This window comes from Entelurus aequoreus, linkage group LG26 (assembly GCF_033978785.1).
Source record: "Entelurus aequoreus isolate RoL-2023_Sb linkage group LG26, RoL_Eaeq_v1.1, whole genome shotgun sequence".
NCBI classification, from domain to species: Eukaryota; Metazoa; Chordata; class Actinopteri; order Syngnathiformes; family Syngnathidae; genus Entelurus; species Entelurus aequoreus.
The window spans coordinates 24,121,076-24,141,592 of record NC_084756.1 but is presented as its reverse complement, the minus strand read 5'-3'; the positions used below and the strand labels follow the sequence as shown (position 1 = coordinate 24,141,592).

General features: G+C 38.5%; 1 protein-coding gene across 3 annotated transcripts in view; it reads left to right on the top strand.

The window, feature by feature from the left end:
* Positions 1-354: 354 nt before the first annotated feature.
* The window catches only part of LOC133643369 (SWI/SNF complex subunit SMARCC2-like), a 51,967-nt gene continuing 31,804 nt past the window's right edge, over positions 355-20,517 (top strand). For 2 of the 3 annotated variants that reach the window (XM_062037887.1, XM_062037886.1), the window contains exon 1: positions 14,066-14,203. In XM_062037887.1, coding sequence (XP_061893871.1) covers positions 14,093-14,203 — 111 coding nt within the window. In that variant the 5' untranslated portion in view covers positions 14,066-14,092. Of the gene's footprint in view, positions 377-2,490; positions 2,656-14,065; positions 14,204-20,517 lie in introns of those variants that run through there. The other variant, XM_062037888.1, reaches the window with a different exon arrangement.

Below are 20,517 nucleotides of genomic sequence, written 5' to 3'. Positions count from 1 at the left end.
CTCTTCAAAGATGTGTTTGCTAGCATTATTTAGTTATGGTCAAAATGAGCTGGACTTGTCACTCACAGTAGTTTAATTCTCCCATTTTGGAATTATTGTCTTCACCAAGTCTTAAAATTAGTGATTATTTTCAGGAATCGTCGTTTTAATCATCTATATAAAGCAAATAAGCTTGTTTTTAATGTAATGCTGGTTTCCATCTGGAATTGTAGAGTTGAGAGAGAAAGAACCAAGACACCAAAAGAAAGGTTGAGAGACTCCAGAGAAAGAGTGAAGTCTGACCTAGTTAACACAAAGAATATTTGAAGAAGGAATAAGAAAAGAAAGGAAGAAGGACAGTTTGAAGTCGTCAACGATTTATCGGCCAGGTAGCAAAGTAAGGCACATTTTCAGTAGAGCCATAATAAAGTCATAAAAGAAGCAAACTTCATGAATGTTTTTTGTGACCAACAAGTATGTGCTCCAATCACTACATCACAGAAAAATAAGAGTTGGAGAAGTTACTGGAAACTTAAGACAGCCATGACATTATGTTCTTTTTGTATTTTAAAGGCCTACTGACATGAATTTTTTTAATTTAAACGGGAATAGCAGATCCATTCTATGTGTCATACTTGATCATTTCGCGATATTGCCATATTTTTGCTGAAAGGATTTAGTAGAGAAAATCGACGATAAAGTTCACAACTTTTGCTCGCTGATAAAAAAAAGCCTTGCCTGTACTGGAAGTAGCGTGACGTCACAGGAGCTAGTATTCCTCACAATTCCCCGTTGTTTACAATGCAGCGAGAGATTCGATTAATTTGAGCAAGGATGAAAGATTCATAGATGAGGAACGTTACAGTGAAGGACTCGAGAGGCAGTGCAGGACGTATCTTTTTTCGCTCTGACCGTAACTTAGGTACAAGCTGGCTCATTGGATTCCACACTCTCTTCTTTTTCTATTGTGGATCACGGATTTGTATTTTAAACCACCTGGGATACTATATCCTCTTGAAAATGAGAGTCCAGAACGCGAAATGGACATTCACAGTGACTTTTATCGCCACGACAATACATCGGTGACACACTTAGCTACTGAGCTAACGTGATAGCATCGTTCTCAAATGAAGATAGGAACAAAATAAATAAACCCCTGACTGGAAGGATAGACAGAAGATCAACAATGCTATTAAACCATGGACATGTAACTACACGGTTAAAAATTCTCAGCCTGGTAAGGCTTAACAATGCTGTTGCTAACGACGCTAAGGCTAATTTAGCAACTTAGCAACCGGACCTCACAGAATTATGATAAAAACATTAGCGCTCCACCTACGCCAGCCAGCCCTCATCTTCCAATCAGTCTTTAGAGCACACATGATTGTGTGTGCTGCTGGTCCACTAACATTTTCATTAATTAATATTTTTTATGTCATTGTTTTTATATTGCTTTACTTTCAAACAAAACAAACAAAGGACCTTAACTTCACCAGACCGGGTTGTCAATGAAATCAGATTGTTCAAAAGGGTTCTTAAAACCAGGTCCAGTTCCGATTACGTCCAGATCGGGCTCAGCAACACACACCTTCCCCCATGTACACTAAAAACCAGGGAACACAACAGGTTGCATACAATCCACAAACAAAAATACATTTTCAAATGAAGCACCCATGTACAGTCCAGATCACATCCAAGTAGAACTCACATACCTTCATTTATGTACACTTCAAATAGGGAACAGATTGCATATCATATATAAACACAATTAAATTTTCAAAATAAGCCTTTGAGGACTTCCCATCTTTTTTTATGTTTTTTGGCATCATTATCGTTTTCAACCATATAATTTTCTAGAGTTAAAAAATACTGAATAAATGTTTTAAAGAAAGAAATACTATGTGAATATCTGTTTTTGGCCTTAAAAATAAACCTTTTACCGAGTACTATAATTCAATTGACTAAATCATGATTGTCAATGAACTCTCCTAAAATAACAGAAACCACATCAAGCTCCATAAACAAACCAATCTTTAAACACATTTTTTCAACTTCCACCCAAAACAAAGACACAATATGACAATACCAAAACAAATGCAGGGTGGATTCAGGCTCCTGACAACAAAATGGGCAATCATCTGACTCTGTCATATTCCATATTTGTAACATTTTTCCCGTGGGTAGGAAGTTATAAATAATTTTAATTTGAAAATAACGATTTTGCACATCGATAGTGGTTTTGTAGATGAATTTGAATATTGCATCCCATGGCAACGGGCAGTCAAAAAAGTCCTCCCATTTTCCATATGTGTTGTATGAGGCAGCCTTCAAAGATTTCTTTATTAAATGAAACTTATATATTTTTCCATTTATTTTAGTTCCTTTTTGCCAACTAGAATTTCTTATTAAGGGTTTACAAACTAATAATTTAGTAGTTCCATAATTAATTTGTTTCCATCATTATGTTCTTTACAAGTGTATGTCAACTTTTAACCACGACTGTATCTCCAGGTGCGTGTTTTTGGAGATGGGAGGAAGCCGGAGTACCCGGAGACAACCCACGCAGTCACGGGAAAAACATGCAAACTCAACACAGAAAGATCCCTCGTTCCGGAATGGAACCTAGGACATTTTCTCTGTGAGGCGCGAGCGCTAACCACTGGATACTGAACCCACGTAGGTACTTATTCTCAACTGATATTAACAGTTTCCTCCAAAAATAAATTATTGTATTGACCCAAAAACATAAGTGTTTGTAATATTTCCAACATCAAGCGTGTTATGAATTAATATTAAGCAATAAGGTTGAGGGAATATGATACAACCTTGCAAACAAAAAAGTGGTCAATACCGAAACAAAAAAAGTACATTGAGTAATCAACTAAAATATTACGATAGATTGCATGTCGATTTTGAATAATTTCATATAAAGTACAGGCCAAAAGTTTGGACACACATTCTCATTTCGATGCGCTTTTCTTTATTTTCATGACTATTTACATTGTAGATTGTCACTGAAGGCATCAAAACTAGGACACCTGTGAAGTGAAAACCCTTTCAGGTGACTACCTCTTGAAGCTCATGGAGAGAATGCCAAGAGTGTGCAAAGCAGTAATCAGAGCAAAAGGTGGCTATTTTGAAGAATCTTGAATATAAAACGTGTTTTCAGTTGTTTCACCTTTTTTTGTTAAGTACATAGCTCCACATGTGTTCATTCATAGTTTTGATGTGACAATCTACAATGTAAATAGTCATGAAAATAAAGAAAATGCATTGAATGAGAAGGTGTGTCCAAACTTTTGGCCTGTACTGTATTTAAGTAAGAAAATGTGTTTAAAAAATGCATTTTTATGGATTTTATTGTGAGCACCCTCAATAATTATTTAAAAAGATGTTTTACACAAGTTAAGTAAGTATGATATTACCAGAGTAATATAACATTGTATACAGATATTTGAAGGATGTGATTCTGTAGTGACACATTTTGGGGAGAGGACAAACATTCCCAGATATTCTGAAAATATAAAATACAAGACGACCAGTGTTTCCCATAAACTGCCAAGACACCTGTGGCGGTGGGGGCGTGGCTATGGGCGTGGTCACCATGACATCATCGAGTGATTTGCATAATTTACTATAATGATATGATTTTCTCTAAAAAGGCTCAAAAAATGTATACTTACTAATTAATAATAACAGTTTTGTTTTAAACGTCCATCCATCCATCCATTTTACAATATAATTACAACACTTTATGTACATATTTATATACAGATTTGAACAATAAGTTATTCACTGAAATATATTTATTAATTGTGGTTCTTACAAAAAATATATCTTATAAAATATAAAAGCTAAAATGTCTCTTAAAGCTCTGCCCCTTTAATTAGTGCATACTAAATCATTTAACTTTAGCCTACTACTACAAGCATATTATTTACCAGCAACATAAAGTGAAACAGAGGCAGAGGTGTCCTGCCACAGTCAGTAACAAATAAACATAAAACAGTAGTGGTGGTAGATAGACACAAAGCTTCATCAAACATCTGATCCACTGAACAAAGAGCTCCAAAAATCTTGATCCTACACTTCTCTTTTGTAAAGTAAATCTGGGCATCTACATCAACTATATGATTTGCCTGAGAAGCTGGACAGGACACAACAAAAAATAAAAACTTTTTTGGCGGCCTTAATTCTTTCGTGGCGGGCCGCCACAAATGAATGAATGATGACTGTTCTTTTTACACAAACGTGTACTTCAGATACTGTACTATATGTAGAGAGAAAAAGTTTTGAGAATACAACTTACAAAATTAAAAAATATATCCAACCTAACTTTGAACCAATTTGGTAGAATGGCCCATATATACACACACCTATAATGTACATTGTCTATACATATATATGTGTACTTATTTATATTTATATGTACATCCATCCATCCATTTTCTACTGCTTGTCCCTTATGTGGTCGCCTATCTCAGTTGCACATATCATATTAATATAATGGATCAATAATGAATAAAATTGGGTATTAAAAGTATGTGAAAGTTCAAGTCATTCATCCATCCATCCATTTTCTAGCGCTTATCCCTCTCTGAGCTGAGTCCGCCCACTAGGCCACCATTTCTAGTCCCCCCCTTCGCTTTAGTTTTATTTTTCAATTTGTCGCACTTCTATTATTATTTTTTTTATTCTGCAAATTTTTACTTTTTATTTGACCGCTTTGACCGTATTGCATTTGCACTATCTTGTTCATTCATTGTTTATGTTCTTTGTTTTTTTGTTGTTTTTTTTTGTTTTGTTTTTTGCTCTATGCATTTTTAACCTGTAAAAGCACTTTGGTTCAATTGAAAAGTGATTGAAAACGTGCTATATAAACAAAGTTGACTTGACCTGACTCTGAGTCGCGGGGGTTATTCGGGCGCAAGGCGAGGTCCACCCTGGACAAGTCGCCACCTACCTTGTTTACTTTAGTGATAACCTCCTTAAAGTTTTCTAATCAATCAAATATGTCAAGCAGCTAAAATGCAACAAACATGGATAAGTGCGGCAATAGTGTTTTGCATTTCTCCCATCATGCATTGCAGGGGATTTAAATGAGTGTAATTTTGAATTATGTGTGGTGCTTGGACATTTTTTTAATAATATCCACAAAGTTCAGTGAGCAGGTTGTGTTATGTGTGACCATGTGTGTTGACCTTTTGTGTTAGTTTATTTGCGCCATGAGTGGGAAAGAGTGTTTGGATTGGGTCATATATAAAAATGCTGTTCTAACTACACTTTGAAGTGTAATGTGTGGTTCCAAAAAATGGCATTGATCTTTTAGTGATTATACTGTCAGATACTTAGGACTGTGGGGCAGCTTTCTTACTTAAGTTCAAGTTCAAGTACCGATGACTGTGGTGAAATTTGTCCTCTGCATTTGACCCATCCCCTTGTTCACCCCCTGGGAGGTGAGGGGAGCAGTGAGCAGCAGCAGTGGCCACGCCCGGGAATCATTTTGGTGATTTAACCCCCAATTCCAAGCCTTGATGCTGAGTGCCAAGCAGGGAGGTAATGGCTCCCATTTTTATAGTCTTTGGTATGACTCGGCCGGGGTTTGAACTCACAACCTACCCATCTCAGGGCGGACACTCTAACCACTAGGCCACTGAGTAGGTGGTAGTAACTCGTAACTTCTTGCAGGCCAAACTGTGCTTGACCCGCGGGCCATAGTTTGGACTAGGGTTGGTATCAAAATGTATTTTGATACTTTTCGATACATTTCTAAATAAAGGAGACCACAACAAATGGCATTATTAGCTTTATTTTAACAAAAAATCTTACAATATATTAAACATGTTTAATATATCAATTTTGTCCTTCAATAAAATAGTGAACATACAAGACAACTTGTCTTTTAGTAGTAAGTAAACAAACAAAGGCTCCTAATTAGTCTGCTGACGTATGCAGTAACATATTGAGTCATTTATACACCTATTATTTTCTACACATTATGAGGGACAAGCTGGGGCAGCACGGTGGCAGAGGGGTTAGTGCGTCTGCCTCACAATACGAAGGTCCTGAGTAGTCTTGGGCTCGGGATCTTTCTGTGTGGAGTTTGCATGTTCTCCCCGTGACTGCGTGGGTTCTACTCCGGCTTCCTCCCACCTCCAAAGACATGCACCTGGGGATAGGCCCCTCCCACCTCCAAAGACATGCACCTGGGGATAGGCCCCTCCCACCTCCAAAGACATGCACCTGGGGATAGGCCCCTCCCACCTCCAAAGACATGCACCTGGGGATAGGCCCCTCCCACCTCCAAAGACATGCACCTGGGGATAGGCCCCTCCCACCTCCAAAGACATGCACCTGGGGATAGGCCCCTCCCACCTCCAAAGACATGCACCTGGGGATAGGTTGATTGGCAACACTAAATGCTCCCTAGTGTGTGAATGTTGTCTGTCTATCTGTGTTGGCCCTGCGATGAGGTGGTGACTTGTCCAGGGTGTACCCCGCCTTCCGCCCGATTGTAGCTGAGATAGGCTCCAGCGCCCCCCGCCACCCCGAAGGGAATAAGCGGTAGAAAATGGATGGATGGATGGATGAGGGACAAGCTGTAAAAATAGATGATTAATTTACTTGTTCATTTACTGTTAATATCTGCTTACTTTTTGTTTCAACATGTTCTATCTACACTTCTGTTAAAATGTAATAATCACTTATTCTTCTGTTGTTTGGATACTTTACATTAGTTTCAGATGATACCACAAATTTAGGTATCGATCCGATACCAAGTAGTTACTGGATCATACATTGGTCATAATTTAAGTCCTCATGTGTCCAGGGATATATTTAATGAGTTTATAAACATACAATGAATTTTTAAAAAAGGAAAAAAGACTTTGTGGCAATAAAAAATATAGCTGTAATCATAGTAGTATCGAGTCGATATGCTATTGTACTTGGTATCATGGCGTTTGTTTACATTGAGGCGTGCTAGCTTTTGTTAGCGGTGACGCCGGTGATCTATTGTATCCTCCTACGGTGTGTGGTGAAACATGTTTAGCAATTCCTCGTTCTGCAGGGATGATACTTGTAAGAAACTCACTTTATTTCTCGCCATGGAGGCAAGGATTAGTGATTTAGAAGTAGCTTAAACTCTGCCGACTGTGGATGGATGTTCGCTGCTAGCGAGCTAGCCATGTCTTAAAACACCTCTTCCTGAGGGCGTTTCAGTGTTATAACTTCACCTTTATTGTCAGTTTTTAAGCTAAAATACGTTTGTTTTTCCCTTTTCTGTCCACACACTGTGTCTGCTTGTAAATACTCTGTGATTGTGCGCTGCCGAACATGCTCCTCTGCTCTTAAACCCAGCAATGTCACGACGTGACGATGCGCTGTCATGCTGTTTAAAAATAGATAGACAGAACCGCTACCGTTTTTGATTCATTAGTACTGCTGTACTATACTAGTATCGGTATACCGTACAACCCTAGTTTGGACACCCCTGACCTACATCCATCCATGCGAACCCACGGGTCATGAACATATTTGCTTCAGTTGAAATTGAAGTGAAGTGAATTATATTTATATAGCGCTTTTCTCTAGTGACTCAAAGCGCTTTACATAGTGAAAACCCAATATCTAAGTTACATTTAAACCAGTGTGGGTGGCACTGGGAGCAGGTGGGTAAAGTGTCTTGCCCAAGGACACAACGGCAGTGACTAGGATGGCGGAAGTGGGGATCGAACCTGCAACCCTCAGGTTGATGGCACGGCCACTCTACCAACCGAGCTATACCGCCCAATTGGACAAAATGAAAGTGTCACCTGGCCTGTTTGACTTGACCTTTGACATTATTCATGAGTCAAATAACAGGAATATATTAAAGCTGCAAGCAGCGATGGACGGGACCGACTTTGACGGCACATACAATCCAAACCGGAGCAGTAATTAAAACTCTTTCGTTAACTTTTAATCAGTAGGGTTCAATCTCTCTACTGTGATAGTTTGAAGCCGACACGACAAACGCGCTCAGAGGAGATCATTTTTGAAAAAAGGTGACCGGTTTTTACTAAACTTTTGTTTTGAAGGGGGAATTGCAAACTTCCTGTTGATTTTTGCTGGGGGTTGTCTGGAAGTTACAGGCAGTTTTGTCTGTTTTCTTCCTAGGAGCAGTTTTGTCTGTGTTTTCTTCCTAGGGGGCGCTAGAGCGCAATTTTGAGTTTTGGCGTTGTTGTTTTTTTATTAGATCGCAATTTTTGCCAGTCCCGATGTGTGTGTCCAGTTTGGTGAGTTTTGAAGCATGTTAAGGGGGTCAAATTATAGCTCAAAGAGGCAAAAGTGACTGTTTTTACAAAACTTTTGTTTTGAAGGGGGAATTGCAAACTTCCTGTTGATTTTTGCTGAAGGATGTCAGTGTATGAAATCTAGGTCTAAGTGAGACCTACATAGAGGTTTTTGTTTCATGTCTCTCCGACAATAGTGGGAGTTACAGGCAGTTTTGTCTGTGTTTTCTTCCTAGGGGGCGCTAGAGCGCAATTTTGAGTTTTGGGGCTAGGTTTTTTTATTAGATCGCAATTTTCGCCAGTCCTGATGTGTGTGTCGAATATGGTGAGTTTTGAAGCATGTTAATGTGGTCAAATTACGGCTCAAAGAGGCGGCGGTATAATAAAGAATAATAAAACCTTACAATTACAATAGGGTCCTCTGTCCCAAAAGGACATTGCGGTCCCTAAAAAAGCATCCTCGGTCGAATGAAAACCACTTGCTTGATCTTTAATTGAACTTGAGAGCGGTTCTGATTCTTGCCGAGTAGGTTGTGGTGCAGACGAGAGCTTCTTGATGTTGGACATGTAGGGGTGGACTTGGGGTTGGATCTCAGCAGTGTCTCCTTCTCTGTGAGTCCCAGCGATCCTTCCTGCTACATCCCAGCGTTAAGTTAATTGGACGGGGAGCGAGGCTTGAGGAGGGAAGCGTTCAGCCCCATTAGCAATCCCTCCGTGGCAGCCCAGCCCACAGGAACACCGACTCACAAATAGGAGGATTAAAATAATCAATAGTCTCTCTCTTTCTCTCCCTCTCCTTCAGCTCAGACAGCTGCACACACACACACACACACACACACACACACACACACACACACACACACACACATCCATGTATTTGTTAACTTCTTGAGACCTCTCCGAAAAATGCCTCCCTCTTTAGAACCACCCTTTCTAGATATATAAAGATTTGTATTTACAACATTAATACCATATACATACTATGCAAATATAAAAAAGGTTGTTGTGGAGAATGAGTTGGAATTTCACAAGAAACATTTCAAAATTTTACAAGAAAAACTGAACATTTGTGCAATATTATGATAAAAGTTGGAATTTTACTCAATAACAGTCGCAATTTGACAAGAAAAGCTTAGAATTTTGGCAATTTTATGAAAAGGGTCGTCATTTTACTCGACAAAAGTCACAATTTTATAAAGAAAACTTTAAAATGTTGGCAATATTATAATTATAATCGGAATTTCACTTGGCAAAATTATGACAAAATGTCATTATTTTACAACAACAACAAAATTGGCAATATTGTGATAAAAGTCTGAATTTTATGTGACAAATGTCGCCATTTATCGTATTTTTCGGAGTATAAGTCGCACCGGCTGAAAACGCATAATAAAGAAGGAAAAAAACATATATAAGTCGCACTGGAGTATAAGTCGCATTTTTTGGGGAAATGTATTTGATAAAAGCCAACAGCAAGAATAGACATTTGAAAGGCAATTTAAAATGTGTAAAGAATAGTGAACAACAGGCTGAATAAGTGTACGTTATATGAGGCATAAATAACCAACTGCTATGTTAACGTAACATATTATGGTAAGAGTCATTCAAATAACTATAACATATAGAACATGCTATACGTTTACCAAACAATCTGTCACTCCTAATCGCTAAATCCCATGAAATCTTATACGTCTAGTCTCTTACGTCAATGACATCAATAATATTATACGATAATTTACGCTAATGTGTTCATCATTTCACACATAAGTCGCTCCTGAGTATAAGTCGCACCCCCGGCCAAACTATGAAAAAAACTGCGACTTATAGTCCGAAAAATACGGTACTTTGCAAATATAAAAAAGCTTGTTGTGGAAAATGAGTTGGAATTTCACAAGAAAAATTTGTGCAATATTATGATAAAAGTTGGAATTTTACTCAATAACAGTCGCAATTTTACAAGAAAAGCTTAGAATTTTGGCAATTTTATGAAAAGGGTCGTCATTTTACTCGACAAAAGTCACAATTTTATAAGGAAACTTTAAAATGTTGGCAATATTATAATAATAATCGGAATTTCACTTGGCAAAATGATGACAAAATGTCATTATTTTACAACAACAAAAAAATTGGCAATATTGTGATAAAAAAGTCTGAATTTTATATGACAAGTGTCGCCATTTTGCATTAGTAATAATTCTACATAAAGTAATAATTTTACGAGAAAATATTGCAATATTACAGAAACAGAAAGAATATGAGAAATTGTTCCCAATTTTATAAGAAAAAAGTCGATACATTGTGAGAAAAAGACTGCTTTTAGTTCATTTATTTTAATTTATTTATTTTTGTTTGTAATTGGTTTTTAATCTTCATTATTTACAGTATGTCTCTATATACATATTTAATTATTTTTTTTAAAATTCATTTTGGCCAAAGAGCGCATTTCAATTTCTTACACACACTTGTTATTTCATATGTTGACCAGAGGGGGAGCACTTTTAAAAGCGACACACAGTCAATTTGAAGAATCCCTCCTTTTTGGGACCACCCTCATTTTGATAGATTTCACCACAAATGAGACATTCTCTATTAGATGCAATGTTATTGGGACCATGATTTATGTCATCACCTCCTCATATGGAAGCTACTTTTCCTTGTTGATGTCGCAAGAAGGGTAGAAATACAAGAACACACACATATACACACACACACACACACACACACACACACACACACACACACACACACACACACACACAGAGAGAGTCTGAGGAATACCAGTTGCACTACACTTTTCAATGTTGTCTTTGGACTTTTGCAAATTAGCCTGGGTCGCTCTACCACACACACACACACACACACACACACACACACACACACACACACACACACACACACACACACACACACACAGTTAATGGAAGCCTGTGAATAAATGAGAACAAGTAAAAAGCAGATAAAAGCAGTCGAGTGCTTCCCCCGTTTCCTCTTTTTGTCTGCCTCATGTTTCTACTCCTTGAATGTGATTATTCCTAATTAATTGTCATGTATAGTTTATTATATTCTGCATACAGCCCAATAATGATTGATGTTTCAGGACACATACATATTTACATATATACATATACATGGTATAGCAATTAATTTAATGTAATACACATTTAACCAAATTCTGGAGTTGTTTTTTATTTTATTTTTTTCCGATTGAAAAGGATTGTCTATTGATGGAATACATAGATTTGAGCAGGATCTACCCCAGTCTGCTGACATGCAAGCAGAGTAAAAAGCTTTTATAATTGTAAAGGACAATGTTTTATCAACTGATTGCAATAATGTACATTTGTTTCAACTATTAAATGAAGCAAAAATATGACTTATTTTATCTTTGTGAAAATATTGGACACAGTGTGTTGTCAAGCTTATGAGATGTGATGCAAGTGTAAGCCACTGTCACACTATTGCAGGGGTCGGCAACCCAAAATGTTGAAAGAGCCATAATGGACCGAAAATACAAAAACAAATCTGTCTGGAGCCGCAAAAAATCAAAAGCCATATTACATACAGATAGTGTGTCATGAGATATAAATGTAATTAAGAGGACTTAAAGGAAACTAAATGAGCTCAAATATAGCTACAAATGAGGCATAATGATGCAATATGTACACATTGATAGCCTAAATAGCATGTTAGCATCGATTAGCTTGCAGTCATGCAGTGACCAAATATGTCTGATTAGCACTCCACACAAGTCAATAACATCAACAAAACTCACCTTTGTGCACTCATGCACAACGTTAAAAATGTGGTGGACAAAATGAGACAGAAAAAGAAGTGGCATAAAACACGTCCTAGAAAGTCGGAGAAAGTTATACATGTAAACAAACTATACGGTGAGTTCAAGGACCGCCAAAATAAGTAGGACAAAACGGCGCTCGCCAAATACTCAAATCAGTGAAGCATGTTTAATATAAACAGTGTGATTTATAACAATTAGGGAGGTTTGTGTCATGTTTGTCCTCCTTCACAAACCATACTAAAACAAAAAAATAGATATTTTTTCCCCTCATCTTTTTCCATTCTTCATACATTTTTTAAAAATCTCCAGAGAGCCACTAGGGCGGCGCTAAAGAGCCACATGCGGCTCTAGAGCCGCGGGTTGCCGACCACCGCACTATTGTTTTTTTTATAAATGTCTAATGATAATGTCAATGAGGGATTTTTAATCACTGCTATGTTGAAATTGTAACTAATATTGATACTGTTGTTGATAATATTCATTTTTGTTTCACTACTTTTGTTTTGTTGTGTGTGGTGTTTGTGTCTCCTCTCAATTGTTGTGTGTGGTGTTTGTGTCTCCTCTCAATTGTTGTGTGTGGTGTTTGTGTCTCCTCTCAATTGTTGTGTGTGGTGTTTGTGTCTCCTCTCAATTGTTGTGTGTGGTGTTTGTGTCTCCTCTCAATTGTTGTGTGTGGTGTTTGTGTCTCCTCTCAATTGTTGTGTGTGGTGTTTGTGTCTCCTCTCAATTGTTGTGTGTGGTGTTTGTGTCTCCTCTCAATTGTTGTGTGTGGTGTTTGTGTCTCCTCTCAATTGTTGTGTGTGGTGTTTGTGTCTCCTCTCAATTGTTGTGTGTGGTGTTTGTGTCTCCTCTCAATTGTTGTGTGTGGTGTTTGTGTCTCCTCTTAATTGGTGTGTGTGGTGTTTGTGTCTCCTCTCAATTGTTGTGTGTGGTGTTTGTGTCTCCTCTCAATTGTTGTGTGTGGTGTTTGTGTCTCCTCTTAATTGTTGTGTGTGGTGTTTGTGTCTCCTCTCAATTGTTGTGTGTGGTGTTTGTGTCTCCTCTCAATTGTTGTGTGTGGTGTTTGTGTCTCCTCTCAATTGTTGTGTGTGGTGTTTGTGTCTCCTCTCAATTGTTGTGTGTGGTGTTTGTGTCTCCTCTCAATTGTTGTGTGTGGTGTTTGTGTCTCCTCTCAATTGTTGTGTGTGGTGTTTGTGTCTCCTCTCAATTGTTGTGTGTGGTGTTTGTGTCTCCTCTCAATTGTTGTGTGTGGTGTTTGTGTCTCCTCTCAATTGTTGTGTGTGGTGTTTGTGTCTCCTCTCAATTGTTGTGTGTGGTGTTTGTGTCTCCTCTCAATTGTTGTGTGTGGTGTTTGTGTCTCCTCTCAATTGTTGTGTGTGGTGTTTGTGTCTCCTCTCAATTGTTGTGTGTGGTGTTTGTGTCTCCTCTCAATTGTTGTGTGTGGTGTTTGTGTCTCCTCTCAATTGTTGTGTGTGGTGTTTGTGTCTCCTCTTAATTGGTGTGTGTGGTGTTTGTGTCTCCTCTCAATTGTTGTGTGTGGTGTTTGTGTCTCCTCTCAATTGTTGTGTGTGGTGTTTGTGTCTCCTCTTAATTGTTGTGTGTGGTGTTTGTGTCTCCTCTCAATTGTTGTGTGTGGTGTTTGTGTCTCCTCTCAATTGCTCTGTTTATTGCACTTCTGAGTGTTGCTGGGTCGGGTTTGCTTTTGGAATTGGATTGCATTGTTATGGTATTGCTGTGTATTGTGTTGTTGGATTGATTAATTTAAAAAAAATTAAAAATAAAAAAAATCGATTTTTGAAAAATGAGAATCGATACTGAATCGTACAACGTGAGAATGGCGATTTGATTTCGAATCGATTTTTTCCCACACCCCTAATATGCATGTTGGAAATAAACAGTCTACGTTCGACTCAACAACAGTCTCTGTGCTACAACAGTGACACCTGCTGGATCTTCCGACGCATTACAGCCCGCCGTAACTGCAGTACCACGCTGCTGCCGCTGGGAGGCGGGCGACGTCGTCTGGTTTGTCTGCAGGCGAAAAATGGCGGTGCGGAAGAAAGACGGCGGCCCGAATGTCAAATATTTCGAAGCATCCGATACAGTCTCTCAGTTTGACAATGTGCGCGTCTGGCTGGGGAAGAATTACAAGAAGGTACCGACAGCATGATTTGTACTCTTGCGTGTTTGCACGCCTAAAAGGTGGGCGCGGGCTAACAAAGAGGAAGTGAGGCTGCTCGCTTCCCTCTCGGCGGATAAAAAAAGGATGCTGAGCTCGTAGCGGCGCCAGATGTGCTGGCGTCTTCTTGCCACTCAGACGGCTCAATGTGGCCATCATTATTACAGTATAGTACATTTTTAGGCAAGGCTCTACGCACTGGGGTCTTTTTATCCCGCCAGGACGCTAGCTAGCTAGGTGGCTAGCGGGCTAACAGATCCAGATGTTGGCTGCTAGTCCTCCCTCTTTTTTAGCAACGTGACAAAAACATGCCAAATATCTCAAGCCATTGACACCATTTTAAAGACCTTTACATTTATTTTTTTCCATTAGTACTTGAACCATTATGATAAAGATGGAAGTTAAATAATTAGTCGCTTTGTTGTCTTTAATGATCCATCAAGACAAACTCAAGGCCCAGGGGCTACATCTGGCCCGCCACATTCTTTAATGTGGCCCGCAAAAGCCTGGAAATAATAAGTTTGAGGTTTTTTTGGAACATGTATGCATACTAGGGGTGTAACGGTACACAAAAATTTTGGTTCGGTGCGTACCTCGGTTTAGAGGGCACGGTTCGGTTCATTTTCGGTACAGTAAGAAAACAACACAATATACATTTTTGAGTTTTTATTTACCAAATTTGCAAAATCTTCCTCCAAAAAAATGTTTTTAATGGAATATTTGATGTTAAGTAATGGGAACCTTGGATAGGTCAATAATTCATAATAACATTGATTTTGATTCAATATTATGTTTTGAGCAATGACAGTTTGAAAGAAAAAAAAAACAGCTTTGTTTTATTAGTCAACATTGCAACTTTTTCTAAATGACATTTAACCTTTTTAAGCTTTTTTATTTCACTTTTGTTATGTTTTTGTTTATTTGAATAGTATTTTTAGAATGTGCCGTGGGCCTTTAAAACATTAGCTGTGGGCCGCAAATGGCACACTTTTGACACCCCTGCTATAGATAATAAAAAATTAAATGTGATAAATCTATGGATAAAAAGCAGAGCCTGGCGACGCATGCGCGTTTATCATAACTCTCTCTCTCTCTCTCTCTCTCTCTCTCTCTCTCTCTCTCTCTGCCCCTCCCTCACCAATGCTGCTGTTTGTTTTGTTTTTAACCCCTTCTTAACCCTGAACGTACATTGAAAATACACGCAACCCTAACTCAAAATGCCGGACATTTGAGGCATTTAAGAAACTTCGCCCTGACTCAAAATGCCGGACATTTGAGGCATTTAAGAAACTTCGCCCTGACAGCTCCGCAAAAGAGGACATGTCCGGTGAAAAGAGGACGTATGGTTAGTCTATCGTAGCCCGTTAGCTGTTAGCATGCCGTGTGTTGTGCCTCGGTGTGCATTGTTTAGATTTTTTTTTTTTTTTTTTTTTTTTTTTTTAGATTTAGATTTAGATTTATTGGTCCCCTTGGGGATTTGAACAATAGACATTACACATCACAAAAAATAACAAAAAGACATCATACATGACCAACACACATTTACAGGCTTGTCAGACAGGTCGGCCGGGCCTGCTGTTAAGGGCGGCTATAGCTGCAGGGATAAGGCTTTTCCTGAGGCGGGCCCTCAGGAATTTGATAATTCTGTACCTGCGCCCTGATGGTAGTGGGATGATGTATTGGTGTAGTGAGTGAGTGATATCCTGGACTATTGTTTTTGCCAGTCGAGTGATGGACCGATGATTTTAGCTCCTATGTTTGTAATGCGTGTGAGTTTGGTCCAGTTGGTTACAGAAAACATGGTGATGTTGTTTACACAACGTGCGTTACGCTACTTAAAATGTCTGTGTGGAAACTCGTTCGGTACACCTCCGAACCGAACCGGAACCCCCGTACCGAAACGGTTCAATACAAATACACGTACCGTTACACCCCTAACGCATACAACATGATACATCACAATTTCCAGTTTCTCTATTCAACATGTTGGAAAAGGAGTAGGAAGAAGCAACGCTTATTTAATCCTACCCCTTTTTCCTTTACATAGCAGTTGCTAAAACTTTTGTTCACTTCCTGTTCTCAGTTTATTCACAATATGCTCCATAAGTATCCATCCATCCATTTTTTACCGCTTGTCCCTTTTGGGGTCGTGGGGGGGGTGCTGTAGCCTATCTCAGCTGCATTCGGGCGGAAGGCGGGGTACACCCTGGACAAGTCGCCACCTCATCGCAGGGCCAACACAGATAGACAGACAACATTCACACTCACATTCCAGTCCTTTACCAATTTAAATTTTTGCGGGGCGGTATAGCTCGGTTGGTAGAGCGGCCGTGCCAGCAACTTGAGGGTTCCAGGTTCGATTACCGCTTCCGCCATCCTAGTCACTTCCGTTGTGTCCTTGGGCAAGACACTTAACCCACCTGCTCCCAGTGCCACCCACACTGCTTTGAATGTCACTTAGATATTGGCTTTCACTATGTAAAAGCGCTTTGAGTCACTAGAGAAAAGCGCTATATAAATATAATTCACTTCACACTTCACATCACATTCACACACGAGGGCCAATTTAGTGTTGCCAATCAACCTACCCCCAGGTGCATGAGTTTGAGTTTATTTGGAACATGCATGCATACAACATGATGCATCACACATGCATGCATACAACGTGATGCATCACACATGCATGCATACAACATGATGCATCACACATGCATGCATACAACATGATACATCACACATGCATGTATACAACATGATACATCACACATGCATGCATACAACATGATACATCACACATGCATGTATACAACATGATACATCACACATGCATGCAAACAACATGATACATCACACATGCATGTATACAACATGATACATCACACATGCATGCATACAACATGATACATCACACATGCATGTATACAACATGATACATCACACATGCATGCATACAACATGATGCATCACACATGCATGCAAACAACATGATACATCACACATACATGCATACAACATGATACATCACACATGCATGTATACAACATGATACATCACACATGCATGCAAACAACATGATACATCACACATGCATGTATACAACATGATACATCACACATGCATGCATACAACATGATGCATCACACATGCATGCATACAACATGATACATCACACATGCATGTATACAGCATGATACATCACACATGCATGCATACAACATGATACATCACACATGCATGTATACAACATGATACATCACACATGCATGCAAACAACATGATACATCACACATGCATGTATACAACATGATACATCACACATGCATGCATACAACATGATACATCACACATGCATGTATACAACATGATACATCACACATGCATGCATACAACATGATGCATCACACATGCATGCAAACAACATGATACATCACACATACATGCATACAACATGATACATCACACATGCATGTATACAACATGATACATCACACATGCATGCAAACAACATGATACATCACACATGCATGTATACAACATGACACATCACACATGCATGCATACAACATGATACATCACACATGCATGCATACAACATGATACATCACGCATGCATGCATACAACATGATACATCACACATGCATGCATACAACATGATACATCACACATGCATGCATACAACATGATACATCACACATGCATGCATACAACATGATGCATCACACATGCATGCAAACAACATGATACATCACACATACATGCATACAACATGATACATCACACATGCATGTATACAACATGATACATCACACATGCATGCATACAACATGATGCATCACACATGCATGCATACAACATGATACATCACACATGCATGCAAACAACATGATACATCACACATGCATGCATACAACATGATACATCACGCATGCATGCATACAACATGATACATCACACATGCATGCATACAACATGATGCATCACACATGCATGCAAACAACATGATACATCACACATGCATGCATACAACATGATACATCACACATGCATGCAAACAACATGATACATCACAATTTCCAGTTTCTCTATTCAACATGTTGGAAAAGGAGTACGAAGAAGCAACGCTTATTTAATCCTACCCCTTTTCCTTTACATAGCAGTTGCTAAAACTTTTGTTCACTTCCTGTTCTCAATTTATTCACAATATACTCCATAAGTAATCACAGTAAAAATAAATAATAACTGGTGAAATAAGTTATATTTTATATGGTGAGATGGTTAAGATTATCTAGAAGATGAATGGATGGATGAAATAAATTCAGAATGTTTATCATGGTTCTTCTTCTTTGTACTTTGTAAACACTTTAAGTTTGAAGAGTTTCTTGTAGTGGATCATATTAGTACGTTGTTTGATTTCTTTGCCTAATCCATTCCATCATTTAATTCCACATACGAAGGTCCTGAGTAGTCCTGGGTTCAATCCCGGGCTCGCAATCTTTCTGTGTGGAGTTTGCATGTTCTCCCCGTGACTGCGTGGGTTCCCTCCGGGTAATAATGCAATAAGGCACTTTTGGTAGCCATCCACAAGCTTCTGCTTGAATGTTTGACCACTCCTCTTGACAAAATTGGTGCAGTTCAGCTAAATGTGTTGGTTTTCTGACATGGACTTGTTTCTTTAGCATTGTCCACACGTTTAAGTCAGGACTTTGGGAAGGCCATTCTAAAACCTTCATTCTAGCCTGATTTAGCCGTTCCTTTACCACTTTTGACGTGTGTTCGGGGTCATTGTCCTGTTGGAACACCCAACTGCGCCCAAGACCCAACCTCCGGGCTGATGATTTTAGCTTGTTCTGGAGAATTTGGAGCTAATCCTCCTTTTTCATTGTCCCATTTACTCTCTGTAAAGCAGCAGTTCCATTGGCAGCAAAACAGGCCCAGAGCATAATACTACCTCCACCATGCTTGACGGTGGGCATGGTGTTCCTGGGATTAAAAGCCTCACCTTTTCTCCTCCAAACATATTTCTGGGTATTGTGGCCAAACAGCTCCATTTTAGTTTCATCTGACATCACATGGACAAAGATAAGACCTTCTGGAGGAAAGTTCTGTGGTCAGATGAAACAAAAATTGAGCTGTTGACACAAAAGTGTCCAAAGTGCGGACAGCAGCTTGTTTTGTTGGCCCGCAGCATCTTTTTAGATAAAAAACAGCAACAACAGTAAGAATGTTAAATAAAGAGCAAACATTTGTGATCAGACAATTTGATACTTAGAAATCAGGAGTGTCCAAACTTTTTTCACCAAGGTTGCATACTGAGAAGTCAAATAATGTGGAGGCATTTTTGGAATTGTTTTACATAAATTGAAAAAAAGATAAAAACAGACATTACCGTATTTTCCGGAGTATAAGTCGCTCCGGAGTATAAGTCGCTCCGGAGTATAAGTCGCACCGGCCGAAAATGCATAATAAAGAAGGAAAACAACACATATAAGTCGCACTGGAGTATAAGTCGCATTTTTTGGGGAAATGTATTTGCTAAAAGCCAACAGCAAGAATAGACATTTGAAAGGCAATTTAAAATGTGTAAAGAATAGTGAACAACAGGCTGAATAAGTGTACGTTATATGAGGCATAAATAACCAACTGCTATGTTAACCTCACATATTATGGTAAGAGTCATTCAAATAACTATAACATATAGAACATGCTATACGTTTACCAAACAATCTGTCACTCCTAATCGCTAAATCCCATGAAATCTTATACGTCTAGTCTCTTACGTCAATGACATCAATAATATTATTGGATATTTTACGCTAATGTGTTAATCATTTCACACATAAGTCGCTCCTGAGCATAAGTCGCACCCCCGGCCAAACTATGAAAAAAACTGCCACTTATAGTCCAAAAAATATGGTGTATATATATATATATATATATATATATATATATATATATATATATATATATATATATATATATATATATATATATATTATTTTCTGCTTTTTCTCATTACATTGTCTTTTTTTACCTTTTTTTTTACTGTTTTTTTTTTTTTACCCCTGCAAAAACCCAGCAAGCACAAGACTTCGATACAACGTTGATTATACATATGTGTCCTTTAAAACTGACTTTGAAACAACGTTGCAAAATAGTTGTATTTGTAAATTGTGACTATGTTGGTGTTCAACATTGGATCCACGTTGTTGGTTGGGTAATTACCAAATTTTAATGGTTAAATCAACGTCACAACCTCTTAACGTTGTATTTGTGTTGTAAATTATTGGTT